We start from the raw sequence: 21,713 nt of genomic DNA, 5'->3' as shown, positions 1-21,713 counted from the left end.
TGCATTTATCAGTTGACTTCTTATCAAGACACAGAATCCAAATTTTTGTCTTGGAATAGTGACAAGATTAACGTATTGTTTCAAAGTTCTTTAGCTTTCAGTTTCTGTTAAGACTTTGGTTTGACCTCCTAGTCCTATGTTCCCAATAATTAATTCTAAGCTTGTGTAACTGAAATATCTGCCTATTTGTTTCTCCATGTTGTTGTTAAGTGCCTTCAAGGCATTTCCAACTTATGGCAACCCTAAGGCAACCCTATCATGCAGATTTCTTGGCAAGTTTCTTTAGAAGGGGTTTGCCATTGCCATCCTCTGAGGCTGAGAGAGAGTGTGACTTGCTCAAGGTCACCTAGTGGGCCAAGCTGAGATTCGAACCCTGTTCTCCAGAGTGCTAGTCTAATGTTCAAACCATCATGCCATGCTGGCTCTCTATGTATTTTCTATATACTCCACCACGATTTTTCTTCCCTTCTTTTGTTGGTTCCCTTTTGCCAAAACTAAAGGCACTCTGTAAAGGGACATGTGAACTGATGGTAACACAGTACAATGTAATTAATCTCAGATTTCTAGTATTTCTGTTAGCTAGTCTTCTCAGCCTTTTTTTTTTTTTTAAAAAAATCTCATTTTAAAAGGCACTCCCCCTCCCATTACCAACCTAGAACTGTTAAGGTGGCTATACACTCCCGGGTTCCAGCATCATTACTGATTTGACAAATATATTTCCCAGCACTTGCTGGTTCTGCTTTTGCAAGCTGAAGAGTAGCTGTGTTTTCCACAAAGGTTATTGTTCTGTTTTCGCTTTCTCGAATGACGTCTTCCTTATCCTTGAGCCACAGAACTGAAATAGGCCGAGAGCCTTCCACTGTTGCTTGTAACTCTACTGGTTCACCCACCACAACAGTAAGATTGTTTATTTTAGTGACAAATTTTGGAGGCTCTGAAGAGGAAACAAGCAATGTATGTCAAGATTTCCAATAAGATGCATTCTGCAGGACTTATTAAGAAGTTTTTATATCATATATTCAAAACAATGCTTACCTTTTAATTTTACAGTGCAAATACAAGTGTCAGTTCCAACATCATTCTGGGCTTTGCACTGGTATTCACCAATGTCAGAAGCTTCAATATTAAGAATGTGAACACTGGCATGATAGTTTTTGGATGTGACCTTGTATTTTTTACTGCTGCGAATTTGCCTCTTATCCTTATACCACGTAACATCAAATGGTGGTGTCCCAGAGATTTCACACTCAAGACTAACTTCAGTGCCTTTTAGGGTATCTACTGGAGATGGCTTCCTGCTAAATACAGGCGGTTCTAGGAAGAAAAGAGGAAGCAGGTGCCACTTCAAAAATATACCTATGTAAAATGCATGTTGCTAGATGAATGAAAATACAATGTGAGAAATGGTATCTTTACCTGTACTAAGGTATGCATTTAGCTGAGGTGGTTTTCTTTTCAAAATGCACATTTCAGAAGTAAATCTGACCAATGTCTTTTGATAATTAGCCAAAATGGGCCAGTGATGGAACAAAGATTTTTTTTTATTAACGTTTTAAAAAATCTTCCTGTCCACTAAAATACAGTCCTTGGGATTAAATACCAAGCCTTTGTCTGACAAAGGTAAAAAGCTTTGATGGTCACATTTTCTTTACCAACATCAAAACCACCACTGCTACTAGAAAATCCCTTTCTGCCTTCTCAGAAAAAAGAGCAAAAGAGAGAAGCTAGGAAATGCTTATTATTCTTTAATTATGGGCCTTGTTGAATGATAACTAGTTTCTAACACAGACTTATGATACTTTTACCAATAAGATCCATTCACCACTCAAACTACAAGACTTATTATGCTCTCCTCTGCACACAGCTGTGTCTCCCATCTACTCCACATGGTTTGAACAGATACTTGGGCTGTGTACACAGAAGACTATGTCTGATGCAGCCCAATTAGCTTAAATATAAGAATTGGATTGATTTAATCACTATCATTTTAAGGCTAAAAAGAGAAGGAGGCCAGCAGAAGAGTGTTTTCTAACCTTTTACTAGAAGTTTTGTACTGCAGCTTGCCCTGCCAGCAGGATTATGTGCTTCACATATGTAATCTCCACTGTCTTCAGCACCAAGATGTCTCATTTCAATTACTGCCACAGAGTCTGTGAATGACATCTGGAATTTTTCACTAGGATGAAGTTCAGAGTCATTTCTGTACCATACCACTTTGATTTCTGGAGATCCACTGATTTTACATTCGAGCCGGGTGGTGTCACCCTGTTTCACAACTTTGGATGCTTCTAGCTTTTTAACAAACTTTGGAGGTTCTACAAAATAAAAGAAATCATGAAAGCACAATAAACAGAAAGAAAATGGAGCATATCTGAATTCATAAAGAATAAGAGAAGATAATTAAACTGTGTCAAGATTGTCTAAATTTAGCAACACACAAAATCAAGATACATTTGCAAAAAGAAAGCAGAAGACAAATAAGAAAAGAGCAACACAGAACAAATTAGCACACCTGTTATGCTCAGGGTTGTTGTGCAAGAATCGCTGCCAACATCATTGGAAACATGGCAAGTATAGTGACCACTTTTTGATAGATCCACTGAATAAAGATTTAAGAAACCTGTTGACCCTTCAATCCCAAATAAACAATTAGGTCCAGGCACAAGTTCTAAATCTTCTTTAAACCACTTTATTTTAAAAGGTGGTGTTCCTTTTAAAACAGCCTTAAATTCCACTGTTGAATCAGGTACAGCTTGTTGGCTTTCTGGTTTTACCAGGAAGCTTGGCGGTTCTAAAGATTTTGAGAAACAAAAGAATTAAGTGTTAGAGGAAGAAATATTGTCTGCGAGGGCATAAGGCATACTTAAAGAGAAGTAAACATGTTGAAAAGATAGTAAGAAAATAAAAGTTACATTCCAATAGTTGCTTTTCCAAGATATTAAAATAACACTCATTATGTTGGAGTTAATAAGATGTATATTATATAAAGAGTACAAGAAGAAGACAGGAATGCAAACCTTTGACAGTTAAGATGGTGCTACATGAGTCACTTCCTGCAACGTTAGTCACGCTGCAAGTGTAATTGGCAGAATCTGTCAATTCTAAGTTATTGACTTCTAGTGATACCGTGTTCTCATGACATAGGCTCCTGTATTTTGCACTGTCAGTTATCTCTTTTCCATCTTTATACCATTTTGCAGTAATCGGAAGTGAGCCCGAAACTTTACACTCCATATGAATAGATGATCCCAGAATTTTATCCATTTTGGGTAATTTTTTGATAAATGAAGGTGGGATTGATTGATCTGTCCAGAAAGGAGGAAAAAGGCAAGTAGTATCAGATTCCTTATTCTCCATTGCCTTCATGAAACTACACAGATAATTAACATATCTAGAAAAAATAGAATTCCAGTGTTGGTGAACTGAAATACAAACCTAATACTGTCAAAACAGCCTCACATGTGCTGCTTCCAAACTCATTCTCCACCTTAAAAGTGTAAGCACCACTGTCCTCCTTCATAACGGATTCAATCCTGAAACGGGCCACGTTATTATCAAAACTCATGGTGTAATATCTACTGGGCATGAGTTGTTTGCCATCTTTGAACCATTTGACTTGAAGCTCTGGTGTTCCAGCCACAGTACATTCAAGTGTCACGGGGTCTTTTTCAGTCACTTTAACTGATTTGGCCTTTTCTATGATCTGACCAGGTTCTGTAGTAAGAATTAAAAGACATATGTACTGAAGTTTTTCCCTAAACCATAACCAGATGATTTGTAGTCTTAAAAGATAGAAATGAAAACTCACAAACCTTGTACTAAAAGTAAAGCAAAACACTTTTCAACTCCTGACTCATTCTTTGCCTGACAGGTATATCTCCCACTGTGACTAAGTTCAACATGCTTGAGCTTCAGTCTTGCCACATTATTCTCAAAGGAAATGTGGAAGTTCTCATCATTCTCGATGATTCTTTCATCTTTTATCCAAGACACACTTAAGGGCTGAGAACCAGCCACTGTACACTGAAAGACAGCCGAACTTTTCAAAACTGCATGGATGTTTTCAATCTTCTTGACAAAGGATGGAGGTTCTGTATTTTTGTTGTTTTTAAAAAAAAAAGGCCAGAGTGAAGTCATGGTACGGTTTAAAAGTTTTGATAATAGAGAAAAGAAAAATAATATTTTGCAGATTCTCCACTCCCTTACAGCAGTGGCTGAACTAACCTTTCAAACTGACCCTTGTGCTACAGGAACAACTGCCTCCTTCATTTGATACAATGCACTGGTATTCACCAGCATCTTGAAAATCACAGTTCATTACTTGAAGGGTAAATACAGATTGCCTTGAAGTCATGGTATACTTTTTGCTACTTCGAATCTCACTGTTATTCTTTAGCCAGGTTACTTCAAATGGAGGAGTCCCTGTAACTTCGCATTCCAACACAGCATCATAACTTTTCACTACTTCCACAGGTTTCAGCTCTCTTACAAATGTGGGAGGTTCTAAATTAGAAGAAAGCAAAGCAGTCTTAAAGGACAAAAGAGGGGAAATGCAGCTATCTGGCTGAGTGATTAGAAAAATGAATAATTATAACTAACCTTTCACTTTCAGTTCAATGCTGCAGCTTTCACTACCTGCGTCATTGTGAGCTTCACAGATATAAGTCCCACTATCCTCAATTTTGGCATTGGAGATTTTAAAAGTGCCAACATTGTCTACAAACGAGACTCCATATTTGTCATGGTCCAAGACTTCATTCCCATCCAGGTACCAAGTAACATGGATTTCAGGTGTACCAGCTACCTGGCATTCAAAAGTGGTAGCTTGTCCTTTCCTCAGAACTACGGCAGGACTAGGCTTCTGAATAAATCTGGGGGGTTCTAAAAGTAGAATAGGGAGTGAGAGAAACCACACACATGTATTTATTTATGTTTTTTAAAAAAGGAATTGGCATTTTTAAAAACTATAAGGAAAGCTTCAGTACTATGCACACACTTACTTGGAGGCAATCTAAGTAATCAGTGAAAGTTACTTGCAAGTAGGGCTGTGCAAGGGACCCATGAATTTGTTTGGAGCCTGACTGGATTGGGTCTCAAGTTAGTTCAGGCAGATATGGCTCAACCCAACCTCATTCAAATTCTGCACCCAAACTGAAATTTAGAAATCCCAGTCTTTCAATCTCACTGTTTTACACTGGGAAAGCAAAAGGGCTGCAACCTTTCTGATTTTTCACACAACTGCCTTAAATTTGGAAACATGGAAGTCCTTTCAGACTAGACAGCCACAGTCACACTGCAGACAATTTGCTGGGCCTTTTGAACTAGCAAAGATGATTTTTAAAAAATTAAATATATTTGTATATAAAAGTGCCCAGTCAGTTGAGTGCCGAATCATACTGTTTTAACATGTTTAAATCTGTTTTAATTTGTAGATTGAATTTAATATATTTTAGTCTATTTTAAGTATTTTATTGTTTTAAATTGTTTTGTTTTTATTGATCTTATTTGTATGCTGCCTTGAGATTTTTTTATACAAAATAAATAAACAAAAATAAAATAAAAGAGTTCATTCTGCTCTACATGTGTGGCTTTGCACTGAATCATATCCCCCAGTCAAGGACGTATTGTACTGGGACCTCTGCAAGTGCCCAAATTTTAGAGTTGAAAAGCATAGCTATAGAATACATGTAATGGTCAAAGTATTAAAATACCCTACCAAGAGGCAACATGTGCAGGAATGGGCAGGTATGCAACAAGAACAATTGGCAATGCCAGGTAGGTAAGCCAGGGGAAGCTTTGCCGCTACTAGCTAAATCAAGCAAAAGAGCATGGACTTGAGTTTGAAAATTGAATGTTTAAGTTCAGTGACTTCACGCTGTGTCTCTTTCCTACACTAAATCCACTGTGACTGGAAGGTTATAGTTAGAGGTGTCCATGAGTAATGTCCATCTCCCCTCTTCCATCTCCCTGTCACCCTACTGTTTTCTGGATACAATGCTATTGAAGATATATCATCTAGCTTAAAAAACAACAAAAACCTTTTATCCTTTTGGATTCTTCTAGCATGGATCCAGAATGGTCTAGCATGGATCGAGCATAGTCCAAATGGCTTTGGACTAGGCCAGTCCATTCTGAATATGTATCAAGATAATCTGAATCAGGCTCATCTTTCCCAGATCTAATCCAAATTGATCAAGATAATCTCAATTTGGTTGGGAGTTTTGGATCTGTCCAAAACAGTTACACAGCCCTTCTTGGAAGGTGACATGCATAGGAATGGGTTAAACAAAAGGCAATTAACAACATTGGGTGGGAAGCTGCCAACCTTTTACAAAAAGAGTTGCTTTGCAGGTTGTAGACCCAACATCATTGCTTATTTGGCAGATATAGTTCCCTGAATCAGATGTCTTGGCTGAAAAGAGTTCTAAGAGACTTGAAGTATCATCCTTGTAAACTGAGCGAGATGCTCCTGAAAGGAGTTCTTTGCTATCTTTGAACCACTTTATTTGTATCGGAGGAGTGCCGCTGACAAGGGCTTTGAACTGAACTCTTGCAGCAGGTACAACGTCTTGTGATTGTGGTTTTTCAACAAAGCATGGGGGTTCTACAAAGAGTGAGAAGAAAGATGGGGGAAGGAGGGAAATAATTTATACAGGCATAAAGAGGAGGGAAATCAGAATAAAAGAAAATGTCAAATGAGTCATCTAGGAGGGGTAAAAACACAACATGGCCAAACCTTTGACAGTTAAATATGCGCTGCATTGGTTTCTTCCTGCTTTATTTGTTGCTTCACAGGTATAAGATCCACTGTCTGCACCTTCGAGCTGGTTGATTTCCAAGAATGCCGTATTATCATGGAAAGAATATTTGTGTTTGTCACTAGCAGTTATCTCTCGGCCATCCTTGTACCACTGGATGCTTATAGGATGTGAACCCGAAACTATACATTCAAGGTGAACAAAAGAGCCCTTAATGCTATCCATTTTCTTCAGTTTTTTGGTGAATTTAGGTGGTATAATCAGATCTACCCAAGACAGACCAGAAAAGAAAGATTAGATCAAGTTGCCAGTATGCTTGTCTTTGCTATCAGAAGAATAAGAATTATAATTGCAGGTAGGACCACGCACCCACCCAAGAGAGACATGCAATACAAACCTAAGACATTTATGCTAGCTTTGCAACTGCTGCTTCCAACATCATTGGAAACCTCAAATGTGTATTCACCACTATCTTTCTTTTCTGCAGACACAACCTTTAACACTGAGACTGTATCGGTAATACTGATTTTATACTTGTGTCCCAAAGTCAACTCTTTTCCATCTCTGAACCACTTGGCAGTGATATCTTTCGTTCCTGAAAATCTACACTGTAAGGTGGCTGGGTCACCCTCCGTCACATCAATTGAAACAGCTTTGTCAGTGATTGTGGCTGGCTCTGTGATAAATACAGGAATGAGCATGAGTTACATGACCTGAACCATAATATTAACTTGATTAAAGATAATCTTGTTATATAACAAGATAGTAGGAGGCTAGACAAACCTTTTACTGTTAGCAAAGCAGAGCATCTTTGGATTCCGGCATCATTTTTAGCCTGACAAAAGTATTTCCCATCATGCTTCACTTCAATGGCTCTAATCATGAGAGTAGCCACATTGTTCACAAAAGTCATTTTTGTATTATCATCTTCATTAATGTCATCATTATCTCTCAGCCAAGAAATCATTATTGGCATAGAGCCTTTAATTGTTGCTTGAAACACAATGGTACCTCCCCTAAGAGAGCTAATATTCTCAATCCTCTTCACAAATTGTGGGGGCTCTATAGAAAGAATAGATCTCTTGTTAGGACTGGTGTCAATTCAATATTGAAATAAAAGATAAGTGAGATTTTCTAAGTTATACTAACCTTTCAGAACCACCTCAGAACTACAGACACAGCTTCCTATGTCATTTGTGACCCTGCACTGATATTCTCCCATGTCTGAAGAGTCAAATTTGAAAACCTGGAGACTAATCAAGGAATCTTCGATGCTTATTCTGTGTTTTTTACTGCTTCTCACAGGTTTGTTGTCCTTTAACCAATATACTTCAAATGGAGGAGTACCTAGTACCTCACATTCCAGTATAACATCTGAATCTTTTAACACTTCCCTTGGTTCAAACTCCTTGACAAAATAAGGTGATTCTACAGCACAAGACAGGAAAAAGAGTAGGAGTAAATATTATTTCTGGAACTTTTTAAAGACATAACAGAGTTTCCAGGAAAAGTGGTCCAGGGAATACATTCACACACCTTTTACTGTTACGATACTGTGGCAAGTATCTTTCCCAGCATCATTTTTTGCTTCACACATGTATTCACCGCTGTCTTCAATTGTGACATCTAACAGTCTGAGTATTGCTGTGGACCCCACCAAAGACATCTTATACTTGTCACTTTCTTTGATTTCCCTGTCATCCTTAAACCAAGAGATTTTAATTTCAGGTGTGCCCACCACTTTACATTCTAACTGGGCATATTCTCCTTTCTTAATCAACTGTGATGGCTCAAGCCTTTCCACAAAAGTAGCCGGTTCTGTGGAATTAAGAGATATTATTTAGAAGAGTTGTAGAAAGAAATTTCAGAAAACTAAGAGGCAATCTCAGATTGTATGAGATTACACAATCTCAAAGTTTTGTAATAAGAGGAAGAAAATGCAGACCTTTCACAAATAAATTTGCGCTGCATGCAACTGAACCAGCCACATTGCTGACTTTGCAAGAATAAACGCCTGAATCTGTTGGCTTTACTGCATAAAGTTCCAAGTAACTTGACAAAGCTTCTGTCATGATGTAGCAGGCTCCACCTGTTGTTAGCTTAGCATCACCCTTAAACCACTGTACAGAAAGAGGTGCTGTTCCTTTAAAAGTACTCTTCAGGCGCACTGTTGATCCAGGTACTATTTCTTGAGACTCAGGCTCTGTTACAAAGCTAGGTGGCTCTAAACATTGTATGAAAGAAACAGTTGAAAAGAGTAAGCATTGTAAATGTACACAGTGGGAAAAACATGTTAAAAAGACGCACTAAGAAGAGAATGCAAATAAGATATCAAACCTTTTACTGTCAAAGTACTACTGCTTTCTTTACTCCCTGCAGAGTTTGTGGCTCTACAGGAATACACCCCTACATCACTGGTGTCCAGTTGTTTGATTTCCAAAGATGCTGACCCTTCCTCATATCGCAAGGTATATTTGGCGCTGGAAGTGATCTCTTTGTCATGTTTGAACCAAGACACTTTGATTGGATGAGAGCCTGACACTCTGCAATCAAGATGGCAGGAGCTACCAACTGCACTGTCAACGTTCCGTAGGGGTTTAGTAAAGAATGGAGGAATGGTCCGATCTGTTCCAATGTAGAGCAAAGAAAGAAAACCAGTACATCAGAAAAAGAATATTTGGGCTATTTTGTTTTAATGGTTCTAGGCTTCAAATTGGAGTGGCATTCAACCAAAAGAAGATTACCAACCTAACACAGTAAATGTGGTGGTGCATGCACTGCGCCCAACATCATTCGCAACCTCAAAGGTGATTTCGCCACTATCATGTAATTCGGCAGTATAGAATTTTAACTGAGCAACATTGTTCTTAAAACTGATTCTGTACTTTTTGTTAGACACCAAGGGTTTTCCATCTTTGAACCATTTTGTTTTTAACTCTGGGGTGCCTGCAACAGTATATTCCAAAGTAGCCGGGTCTCCAGCAGTCACCTCAATGAACTCTGCTCTCTCAACAATTGTAGCGGGCTCTATAATAAAATTAAATAGTGGTCATTACAAAGCAAATGCAAACAGCTTGCTGATATTTTAAGAACTGTGTGATGCTTAAGTGTTCCTACACTGACCTTTAACTGCTAATTCTCCAAAACATGTTTGGCTTCCTGCGTCATTCTCAGCCAGACATGTATATTTACCACCAGAACTAATTTGGACATCTGAGATTTGTAAAGTTGCAATGCCACTTTCAAAGGTTACTTTGACTTTGTTATCTTCTTTAATAATGTCTTTCCCCTTCATCCAAGTAACAGAAATAGGAGCTGAGCCCTTCACAACTGCCTGCAAAGTAACCATGTCTCCAGCAAGTGTAGTAACATCTTCAATTTTCTTAATAAAAGATGGAGGTTCTGTTTTGAAACAAAACAAAACAAAAACCTTATCTATCATTATTACTTCATTTTATGCTAGACACCTCAGTTCAAAGGTTTTAAAGAAAATAAACTCTTCTTCCAGATTCAAGATCAATTACTTATCTTATGGGAGCTTTTAAAAAAGATTACTGTTCAGTCTGTATTTATAGGACATACTGCTTGTCATGTAAACTGGAAAATTAATCCATATAAAGAATGGAGCTCTTGCCTTATTTAGAAGTAAAGAATATAAAACAGATTTTTTTCTCATCCTTTATGAGAAAGGGTGTCTCAAAACATTGAAACACCCTGTGGGGAAAATGGCTAACTGCCATGATAATTTTCACATTTTAGGGCCTCTTAATAAAAAATTCACAAAATTTTGCTAAAAATGAAAACTTCTGTATAAAAACAACATTTTTGCACAAACAGATTTTAACCAAAGAAGTTCCATAATATAAAATAAACAAATCATTGTGGACTGAAAAAAACCTTTTGAAATCCTTTGTTCTTGAGTAAATGAACAAAACAGGTAAAGATTTACATCTGTACCTAGGTGTACATTTGAATACTGATCATGGGGAACTGAAATAAGAAGAGAGGTATTTGTGATGCAAATAAGAATAATGACGCTGCTGGCATTAACATCACAAATTCCAGTAATAATCTCAACCACGTCAAAGTCTCAAGCATGCAAGACTCTCTTAATGTGAATGAAATCCATTCTTTGCCTTTATTCCAGGAAAACAATGCCAGATGATTATAGACTACAAAACACCCAAACAAAAATGAATGCACGTAATGACCCACTGAACAAGGAAAAAAAATCTGTTTCCAAGAAAGAATGCTTTTCTGCTTTTGCACTATGTTAAGAGATGTTTGGGTTCATTTGCCCACTAACCTTTCAGTATGTATGTTGCACTGCAAATGCATTTTCCAACTTCATTCGCTATGGAACATTCATATTCACCAACATCTGCACTATTAAATGAAGAAATCTCCAGAGAGATAAGCGACTTTTGGGAAGTCAACCTGTATTTTTTACTACTGCGAATTTGCTTCTTGTCTTTAAACCAACTGATTTCAAAAGGCCCGGTACCAGAAACCTCACATTGAAGAGTGGCATTTGTTCCTCTCACTATTTCAGCCGGCTCAAGAGTTTTGATGAAAGTAGGAGGCTCTATAAAATTACCAAAGCATTAATGAAGAATTAGTGACTGTTAAGATTCATGTAGCAGAACATAGCAGCTCTAAAAGAAATTATTGGTGGGTTTAAGAACAAACCTTTGACAATTATCTCAGTGCTACAGCTGTCGCTGCCAGCATCATTAACCGCTTCACAAGAGTAACTTCCACTGTCTTCAACTTTCACATTGGAAACATCTAACACAGCCACATTATTGGCAAAAGACATCCTGTGTGTATCACTCTCTCTAATTTCTTTGTTATTTTTGAACCATGTCACCTGGATCTCAGGAGACCCTTTGACTTTGCACTGAAGATGTGCTGACTCTCCTGGAGTCAGCAAGTAAGAGGGATCCACTTTCTTCAGGAAGGAGGGTGGTTCTAGAAGAGTTCAGAAAGAAAGAATCTTGAAATAGTACTTTAGAAGAAGGAACTGAAGAAAAACTATTTAGAAATATGCAGCCATTAGTCTTGGACTAAACTCCAGCTCCTGCGATTACTCTGAACTCTACTTTTAAAAACTGTAACCTGGATTTTGCTAAAGTAGTGCCTAGGAGGTAAATAAACAAACAAATAAATAAACGACAGGTTCTAGTCAACATCAAAAAAGAATATGGACATGTAAGTCAGACAATAAGCTTTAGTAAAGACATGGAGACAATTGCAAAAAAATACTGGCATTTCTTGACACAGAAACGGCGCACTAAACTTGGAGAAATTCTGAAATTAAACTCATTTCCCTCTTAAAATTTTACTGCCCACTTCTTCTTTGGAATTAGTAATTGACTATAAATAAGACAGTGCAAATAGCACTAGGTTAAGTAGACCAACCATTTTCTTACCTCTGATTGTTATGGTTGCAGAAGAGGAGCTACTTCCTGCCTCATTTGCTGCTGTGCATGTGTATGTTCCTGAATCTTTAAGTTTGGCCAGAGGGATCTCAAGCGATGCTATTTTGTCTTCAAAGTATATCTTGTAATCTTTGCCTGGAGGTATTCTGTTCCCATCCTTACTCCAGGACACTGTTACTTTCCGGTCTTCGTCCACTTGGCATTCAAGGTGGATCTTTTTATTGATGGCAGACTGCACAGACTGCAGTTCCTTAATGAAATGGGGCTTATCAATAATGGCTAGTTCTGCTTGGCAGATGTCAGCTCCAAACTTGTTTGAGGCTTTGCAAGTATATATTCCTCTGTCATTTACTGTAAGATGCACAATTTCTAAACTGTGCTTATTATCAGAAGTGGTAATCTTGTGGTGTTCTGTGGAAGAAATGGCAGTACCATCCTTCTGCCACACTGTGTCTATCACAGGAGTGCCTGACACTGAACAGAGGAACCTGGCATTCTTACCCACAAAAGTAGTTATAGATTCAGGTCTGGTTAGAAAGGTTGGAGGAAATGCTTCTGCAAAAAAAAAAAAAAAAAAAAAAAAAAAAAAAAAAAAAAGGGGGGGGGGGTAAAGTTGACATTGGCTTGTTCAAAATGACAGTTACTTTTCAATCAGCACCAAAGAAAGGAAAAAGAAGCTGTCTCTCAAGCTCCCTATTAAACTGACTAAAAATACTGTGAAATAAAGATTCCCAATAATCAATATATTAATTATAACTATTAACATTAATGTCACCTGACATAATGCAAACACTTTAAAAGAGGGAGATTTAAAAGCCAGAATTTCATAGAAAAAGAGTGATTTGGTTGCAAGATTGGGTTGTCATGTGATGATTCCATGAGAATTTCATGAATTAACTAGCAACACAGACTCAGTGAAGAGATGAATGCAATTTTACAACAACAAAATATCAGCAAAACCCACACAATCATATTGTTCTAAAATATTAAGATAAATCATTTAAAAAAGAGAAATACCTAGAAAGTATAATGTATTTTATATTTACTTCAAGAGTTCCCTTTAGATCTTTCATTCAAGATGGCTTTCTCAACCAACAATATGGGCCTGGCAATATCTAAGCAATAAATCAAATCAACCACCTTCAAGCAAATTCATGGCCAGAGGAATGATTTAAAATTATAATTTCTTCAAGAGAAAGGACACAAGAATGTATGTAAAAGAATATGATGGAAAGAAAAGGCATTTAAAATGTTTTTGAGCAAATCTGTTTTATCTTGCCCATACCCCAACCTTGTGTTGTCCTACTGACATTTCCTCTGCCCTTCAGTAGCATTTCTAATAATGGAGGGGGGGGTTGCCAATGGTACACACAATAAGTGAGTAGATTAGTCTCATCATATGCACAGATGCTTTTGAACTAAAAAGAGAGTCAGAAAAAAATCTTAATATATAATAGCAAATTGTGTAACAGTTAATTTGGCCAGATCCTATCCATAGTTCTCTGAGACATCCTCCAGCAGATATGTTATTCCCCCCCCCCCCCACCCGCCACTGCCAGATATATATGTTAGACCTAGGGGGAAAAATCCCTGGCATTTTCTTCTGTTCCCATTATGAACTAAAGCAGAAATGGAAGTCCATGGATTGTATGTCAAAATTCCTAAAAGTATTTTATAATATGAAACTGACACAATAAAGAAGGCAAACATGTTAGGATACTTAATAAAAATACAAGGACCATGTACTGTACTTACCAGTTACTGTTAAATTTGCTGTGCTGCTTACACTGCCAAACTGATTTGAAGCTTTGCAACTGTATTCACCACAATCTGCTACTTGAGGTCTCGGGATTTGAAGCGAGGATGTATAATTAGCTGTATAAATGGTGTATTTATCACCATCGTAAATTTCCCGCCCAGCTCTATACCACTGAAACCGTACATTTGGTGCCATCTCAATCTCACAAGTGAACTTGGCAAGGTGGTTCACAGCTACTTCCTGAGTTTCCAGTCTTCTCCTCAGTATTGGTCCAACTAAAATTAAAAAGCAAAAGAATCATATGGGTATGAATTACTAACAGTTGATATCCCATGTGGGTATTAATAACAATACCAAAAGCAGTGCACATAAGTGTACATTCCAAATCACTGTTAATAAAGTGACCGACAGAAATGAGATGGGTGACTTCATGAACAATCCAAGGAAAGTGGCTGTAAAGAAAAATGGTTGTCAAAAATGAAAGCAACCTATAAGCAGTCCCCAGCCTACTACATCACAGTGCCACAGTGGAACTCTGGAGATAATCTGATATGCCATTTAATACCAAAGGCATGCAAACAACATGATATATAAAATTATACCAGGTTGCAGTGAAAGACAGAAAAACAGACTGTGTGCCATTCCACTGATATGGTGCAATGATTTAAGATGTGCCATGCAATCTCTGCATATTTATTTGAAAACAAGTCCCACTGCACTCAGTGGGCCTTACTTTCTAATAAGTGTTTTTAGGATTGCACTCTTATTATAACAATGAAAAAGTAGAGTGAACCATGTTGCTCTGTGATAAGGGAATGAAAGTGCTAAGACGTGCAAACTTTTAAAAATGTAATTACAAATTATGTTTAACAATCATCATTGATGAAAGAAATCATGAAAATTAACTTCATTACACTGTTGAAGAGTGAAAAGTGGAGATCATTTCAAAATCTTGAGAGGAAGGTGAGAATGAGTAATTTGAGAAATATATTTAGAAATAAAGTTCGAAGAAGAAAAAGATTTATTAGTTTGGTGGTGCACTACTGAAGTCTATATACTTCTTATATCTGTATCCAAAATGATAACAAAGATACAAATATGTATACGTGTTCTATTTAGTTAGAAAATTAGTGAAAATAAGGAAGCAATGTCTTATCCCCATCATCCAACCTCTTTTTACAACTGTGAGTTTTGCTGCAGTTGATGTTTTTCCACCTTCATTCAGAGCCTCACAGATGTATTCTCCTTGATGTACTTCTTTGACTGCTTGGTTGATTACTAGTGTGTATGTGTCATGATCTCGCAAACACTTGAACTCATTACCTGAAGACACAAGTTTACCCTCAAAATACCAGTTCACCATTTTAACTTTGGCTATAATGGCTGTAAGACTTACACTGTCACCTTCCTCAACAACAGTGTCTACAAATGTTTGGTGCAAAATGGGACACACCTCACCCACTATCTTTTCTTCTTGTCTCCTTGCCTCAACCGTATGTGCATCTTCCTCATTTTCCTCAAAAAGTTCTTCTTTCCTTTCTCTCACTGTTAGAACATCTATCGGTTTCTCAGCAGGCACAGCTGCTGTAGGAACATCAAGTGTTAGTGTGGTTGTACCCACATCTTTAATCTCCTCTTTTAATGTCCTAGTTTTGACTTCTTGAACAGTGACAAGCTGCTCCGCTTGTATTTTTGATTCAGTGCTACTTCTGGCATGTTGTAATTCAGGTGAACCAATATTACTAACTGATTGCTGCTGAAGAGGTTGATTGGTTACTGTAATTGAATGCATTTCTCTAAAGCGTGAACAAGTAGGCAACCTATGGTGTTTTGGTTCTGATATGGCATTTGGTTCCTCAGACATCAGAATGTGTTTTTCTTCATAAACAACAGGATGATACACAGCCTGCAACTCACTTTTTAAATCTGCTGAATGAGAATAGACCCCTTCAAGGGGAAAAGTTATTTCTACAGTATTGGAACTTCCCATGGTAATAAGGCAGGAGCAGGTTATATATTTAGGTTCCTTGACTACTTTTACGTTTTTTAACTGAACACTTTTTATATTATCTACTGAATCAGAAGAAAACAGGCATTGTTCACTCATCAGAGCTACTTTTAAGACATTTCTTATCTGAGCCATCTTATCTGAACTACAGCATACTGGAGCCTCAGCTATGAGATGATTTTCTTTGGAAAAGGTTTTGTTTTCCTGTGTTTTAGCCACATCCTTAATCATTCCTGCTTGTGTCTGTGTCTTTACACTTTCAGCTTCTGGTCTTATGAGTTGATCTAGGTGCTCTTCCTCAAATGGCTGTTTTTCTTCCAGTATGAGTGGAAGCCTGACTGACTGTCCTTCATGGATTTGTGCCGCAAAATCTTGCTCTGTGTCTTCTAACAGACTTGCAGTTTCTATAGGAACACTTACTTCTTCAATGCAAGTGGATTCTGAAGGCAGTCTGGGCTCTGACATAACCACACAGTTTGTGGCCTGAATGTCTTTAAATGACTCAATGTGTCCAGCATCCAAGGGCCTCTTTTCAATCACAGTTGATGCCTGCATAATTGTTTGAAAATCTTCCTTGCTCAAGGTTACTTTCTGCTCTTTATCTGTTTCAGGGAGGATATGTTCTTTGGGCAATAGCATTTCCTCAGCTACAGTCATCAAGCATTGATGGAGCTGAGCCTCAGTGACAACCAAGGGCTTTTCTCCGGCAATGCCATGTTGAACGTTTCCCAGTGATTCTGCAGCTATCTGGGTCTTTTCTTCAGACGTCACCGCATGTTTAAACATGATCTCAACTTTCTGCAGCGCAATTTGGCATTCAGGTTTTGGCAGAGCCAAAATGCCCTCCTTAGGCAATACTTGTTCAGTTTGACTCATTTGGAGGTGCAGAACAGAGCTAGGTTCTTTAACAGACTGAATGTTAACTGTCTTCTGCAGTGGAGGAAACGGCTTAGCATCGTCGCAAGAGGTGGAAAGCTGTTCTTCTGTTACTGAGCAGTGTAACAAATTTGAGCTTTTCCTGGACATTGCTTCTTCTTCTACTGGTACTCCAGGATAGAAAAGCTCTTCTGTAGGAAGGGTGGCTTGTCCACATACAATAGGCAAATACAATGGCTTTTCAATCTTTTGGTGGAAGTCTGCTATTACTGTGTTGTCTATCCCAGGAATCTCCTCTGTGTCTTCACTGGAGAGTTGCTGCTTTTCTTCTGCAACCAGGGCTGTTTTGATAAACCTGTCCTGTTTCAGTGAGCCCATTTCCTGCTCTGCTATGATTGTGTCAAATACAGACTCTTTGGGGAACGTTTCTTTGGAGGAAATCATGGGCACGTACAGTAGCCTTGATGATTCGTTGACTGGGCTAACTTCTTCAAGTGTATCAGCATAATCAAGTTCCTTAGTATGAGCTTCACTCATCTCATGTTGTTCTGCTGCAATCACAGATTGTAAAAATCTACCCTCTTCTTGCACTAGTATGGCCTTCTCCTGGCTATGTGCCTGGATGGCCAAAACATCTTCCTTGGACAATTTCTGGATGCCCTCAGTTCTAGGAACACACACAGCTTGCTTGGGCTCACTGGTTGCTGTCACCTCCCCAGATCCTGGAATGGCAAGCACAGCAGATTCACCTGCGCTCACCACATATTTCTCTTCAGAAGTAACAGAGACAAATTGTGCTTTTTCTTCCTCAGCTAACTTTGGCTCAGTAATATCTGGCTGCCTGGTTTGCAGCCCCTTTTCTTTGTCTTCTTGGTTTATTTCTTCCACGACAGGTAAACAGATATCAGAAACTTGATGGAACTGGGAGCTAAGCAACTCCATTATAGGTGGGCTTTGAATAGGCTCAGAATGTTGCCCCAGGAAAGAAGGGTGCTCCTTCACCTCACTTGCAGCAAAAGCTGTAAGAGCCACTGTTTTAGTGACCTGAGAAGTAGTGCCCACAACTTCCTCAACTTCATGCGATTCAAGCAAAGCTGCTTGTTGAGTGAGAAGGGCTTCCTGTTGTACAGTAGCTGTTGAGTAAGAAGCCATATGTAGAGCATCAACCTCTTCACTATGGAGCAAATGTCTGTCTTCTATTCCAATTGTATGCACCACTTGCTGCCCATTGTGTCTGTCATCACCAGGTAGTTTAACAGCATATAAACGTGATTCAGTTGCCTGCTCACTTGCAGTCTCTTTATATAACTTGTTGCGCTTTTTATGTGGAGATTTCTGTTCCTTTGATGCAAAGGCAGAAGAGATATCTAGGAGAATAATGAGTTCTGCACTACTAGTTGCTTCACCTAAGGAATTTATTCCTTTACATAAATATAAACCTCCATCATCTCTCTGACAATTATTCACCATCAGTGACCCAGAGCCATCTGAATTATGAATGATTGTATAACGTGCACTGGAGAAAATCTGGCAGTTTTCCCTAAACCAATGAATCTCAGCAGCTGGCTCTCCAGTTACTTGGTACTCAAACACAGCTGAAGCCCCTTCCACACACTGGGTAGAACTTAGCTTCCTAACAAAATATGGAGGTTGAGTAATCTTGTTGACTAATTCTGTCTCCAGTTCCCTGTTATCTCCTTCTGGATTTACCTTCAGATAAGCACTGCATGTTGTCTCTCCATGGATATTACTGGCAATACAAGTATATTCCCCCTCATGATGGAATGTTGTGGAAAGAATAATAAGGCTATAATTTTCATCATCAAATACAAATTTATAGTCTGGAGAGGAAGTAAGTTTAGCACTATTGAAAAACCACTGTATCTGAGGTTTTGGATTCCCAGTAACACTCACAGAGAGTCTAGCTAAATCTCCCAAACTTATTTCAACATTTGACACATGCTTGAGGAAGGTTGGAACATTGCTCTTCTCCTTTGCCACCTCTAAACTGCTGGAATAAACTGAATTTCCAGGCATGAGTTCAAGTGTTTTATCTCTAGGAGATAATTGTAGGCCGCTGCTGTAACTCTCGGTTCTTTCTTCAGACACAATAATAGAGCTAGACATCTCTGTATGGGAAAAAAATTTACATTTTACTAAAATGTTTCCTTGAAAAATCGAATCTAGTCACTACCAGATAATATCAACCAATGAACATTTATGGTAATGCTTTGTAATATTGCTAATAGGAGCAATTCTTCAAGGTAATGGAAACATTCATAAGTTTTAGATTACATCTTTGCATGAAATGGGTTTATATCACAATCTCATTTATACTAACCCATAGTAATTTAAGTCAATATATGTACATTAGAGAATATTTATGTAAAAATGTAATGGCAAGATATGGACTAGATAGTTTTTCTGCCATTATCCTATCTATGGGGTTTGGTCTTTGTGTGTTTGTGTATATGTGCATGCATGTGATTTCTTATACAGTTGACCCTTCTTATACATGGATTTTTTATACAAGGATTCAAGCATCCACAGTTTGAAAATGTTAAAAAAAAGTATAAATTTCAAATATCAAATCTTGATTTTTCCATTTTTTATAAGGGACACCATTTTGCTGTCATTATATTTAATGGGACTTGAGCATAGACAGATTTTGTTATCCATGGGGGTTCCTGGAACCAAACCCCAGAGTATAACAAGGGTCCACTGTATATAGACACTGCCAATTTTCCATGAATATCAGAAGAGAAAAAAAAACACAAAATAAAACCAGAAACCACCACAAAAATGTAACCCCCCCCCTTGCTAAATCAAGAAAATTTGGTGCCAGAGCACAAGTGAAAAGTTCAACTTGATTGCATACCCAAGTTGGTTACCAATGTTTTTGTTAGATCTAGAAGGTGGAGGGGTCTGCAGCCATTTATTTAAGATTTCAATTCTCATGAACAAACAGAGGATTTGTCCATAGATATATCATGAGAAGAGTCATACTTATGGGATTTTCTTGCTAGCAGGCTGGGATAAAGCAATTTATGCCAATTCACCTTTCTCCCAGAAGCCCTTTCTGTTTCCTGAAATATGCTACAGAAGAATGCAGGGATCCCTCCAAAATAGTATGGGGCATGAGAAGAACAAGGGAAAGAGAAATCAGGAAAAACTACACTTTTCACCACCACGCCATGTTTCCACCAAATTAAAAACTATTCTGTGCATGGAAGGAACCTTTTCATTTGTGAAAGAGCAGGTCTCAATCTAACCCACAATCTGAGGCAAATATTTTTTAAAAAAAGATACATGATTCAATAGCATATCATAGTGATATGGTATGAAGTGAATATTTCATGTTGTTTTATTCCCCCCCCCCCCCCCGCTTATATGGATGTTTTGTATGACAAAATACACCCACAATAATTAAGTCTGATACATTCTTCTCGATTTTGTGAAATGTGAAGTATTTCCTTTTTTTTTCTTCAAATGTGGGCTTTATGGAACTATTTTAGGAATGTGCCCTGAGAAAGCTGAAGGATGGCATGTGTTGTAGGATATACTTGATGACAGGACCACAATCCAGATTTAAAAATAGCCACTTTGAAATTAATTTAGTCTTCATTCCCTTAAATATAGTTGATTTAAACTTTAACCAAGCACATCTTTCCCCCTCCCATTCATTACTCAAGGGTATATGTCTACCATACATAATTAGTCTCTGTCTGCAAACCCATACAAAACCCAGGATCCTCAGTGCCACATTGTTTCCTTCATCTGTCTCATAGCTAGGGATGGGACAGTCTATCTGGTTAACTTTCTCCCCCATTAGAACTTTACAAATTTGGGTAAAATATTAGTATTAGTATTACTATTTTTTTTAAAAAAATAATAAAATTCTTTCTCATGCCTAGAGGACAGGAAAACAGCTTCTCCCTTTCTCCCACATTTTAATTTTTTCAGATTTTGCTAAATTCTGATTAAAAATGAAAAGCAACGAAGTTTTCGCCCATCCCAACTCATGCCAAGCAACTGAAAGTCTGTGAGACAGCAGCACTCTGGGAAGGCCACTGCACCTAGATTCTAGGCATTCACAGTTATGTTCTGCCTATGTAAGTGTAGAAATTGAAAGTACTTTCTCAGATTCAGATCCCAGGGAACTGTAGGTATCTAGTAAAGATTGGTTGAAGATGTGAAGTTATTTTTAAATGAGAACCTTCTGTACTTAAAAATCGAGATCAATTTATCAACATGTATTCAATATGGAAAAAAACCCCAAGACTAGTATTGTATTTTATACTTTTATTAAAACAATATATACACTAACATTTTAAATGTGACAGTGAATATGAAAAAGTAAAGCTTTTTAAACCCTCTCTTTAAAAAGGACTCTGTAACCATGGGGGGGGAAAGACATATGAATTGACACTAAAAAATGTATAGTTTACATGCTAGTTTGGAGATTATATGTCCAACTACCCATCTTTGTTTTTACCAGGAATATCTGGTAAATGGTTTCACTAAAACCCACACTGAAAAATCTATGGACCTGATTCAGAGAAATTGTAGAATTGCTGAAAGAAAGTAAAGACTTCCTGCTGTTCTGTTATTTCAACAAGCATCTGAGAGTGGAGACTGGGAGCTATTCTTAGTTCTGAACAACTCTCTTAGGCTGGGGTAGAATTCAGAGGCATTGTCAGGTTATTCGGGAATATCAGTATGCAAAGGGATATTGTAGCACCTTTGAGACTAACTGAGGGGAAAAAGTTGTAGCATAAGCTTTCATAGACTTGGTCTAAGCTTATGCTACAACCTCAGTTAATACCAAAGGTACTACAAGATCCCTTAGACTGGGTTTGAGTAGGGGGATT

General features: G+C 37.8%; 1 protein-coding gene across 1 annotated transcript in view; it reads right to left on the bottom strand.

Moving 5' to 3' along the window:
• Positions 1 to 21,713, bottom strand: part of TTN (titin) — a 317,246-nt gene that overhangs the window by 208,533 nt on the left and 87,000 nt on the right. Inside the window, exons 46-70 of the mRNA XM_089523020.1 lie at positions 20,530 to 20,676; positions 15,129 to 18,971; positions 13,955 to 14,233; positions 12,191 to 12,754; positions 11,448 to 11,729; positions 11,065 to 11,343; positions 9,882 to 10,160; positions 9,507 to 9,785; positions 9,096 to 9,383; positions 8,704 to 8,982; positions 8,295 to 8,576; positions 7,908 to 8,186; positions 7,542 to 7,820; positions 7,156 to 7,434; positions 6,737 to 7,024; positions 6,326 to 6,604; positions 4,600 to 4,881; positions 4,225 to 4,503; positions 3,813 to 4,091; positions 3,436 to 3,714; positions 3,018 to 3,305; positions 2,513 to 2,791; positions 2,034 to 2,315; positions 1,036 to 1,314; positions 653 to 934 (exon numbers count right to left, since the gene is read on the bottom strand). Coding sequence (XP_089379146.1) covers positions 653 to 934; positions 1,036 to 1,314; positions 2,034 to 2,315; positions 2,513 to 2,791; positions 3,018 to 3,305; positions 3,436 to 3,714; positions 3,813 to 4,091; positions 4,225 to 4,503; positions 4,600 to 4,881; positions 6,326 to 6,604; positions 6,737 to 7,024; positions 7,156 to 7,434; positions 7,542 to 7,820; positions 7,908 to 8,186; positions 8,295 to 8,576; positions 8,704 to 8,982; positions 9,096 to 9,383; positions 9,507 to 9,785; positions 9,882 to 10,160; positions 11,065 to 11,343; positions 11,448 to 11,729; positions 12,191 to 12,754; positions 13,955 to 14,233; positions 15,129 to 18,971; positions 20,530 to 20,676 — 10,734 coding nt within the window. The remainder of the gene's footprint in view (positions 1 to 652; positions 935 to 1,035; positions 1,315 to 2,033; positions 2,316 to 2,512; positions 2,792 to 3,017; positions 3,306 to 3,435; positions 3,715 to 3,812; positions 4,092 to 4,224; positions 4,504 to 4,599; positions 4,882 to 6,325; positions 6,605 to 6,736; positions 7,025 to 7,155; positions 7,435 to 7,541; positions 7,821 to 7,907; positions 8,187 to 8,294; positions 8,577 to 8,703; positions 8,983 to 9,095; positions 9,384 to 9,506; positions 9,786 to 9,881; positions 10,161 to 11,064; positions 11,344 to 11,447; positions 11,730 to 12,190; positions 12,755 to 13,954; positions 14,234 to 15,128; positions 18,972 to 20,529; positions 20,677 to 21,713) is intronic.

The sequence above is a fragment of the Sceloporus occidentalis genome, unplaced genomic scaffold, assembly GCF_023333645.1.
Source record: "Sceloporus occidentalis isolate IW3139 unplaced genomic scaffold, rSceOcc1.0.p SCAF_4, whole genome shotgun sequence".
NCBI classification, from domain to species: Eukaryota; Metazoa; Chordata; class Lepidosauria; order Squamata; family Phrynosomatidae; genus Sceloporus; species Sceloporus occidentalis.
Note: the sequence above shows the minus strand (reverse complement) of the source record. Positions and strands in the feature narration are given on the sequence as shown.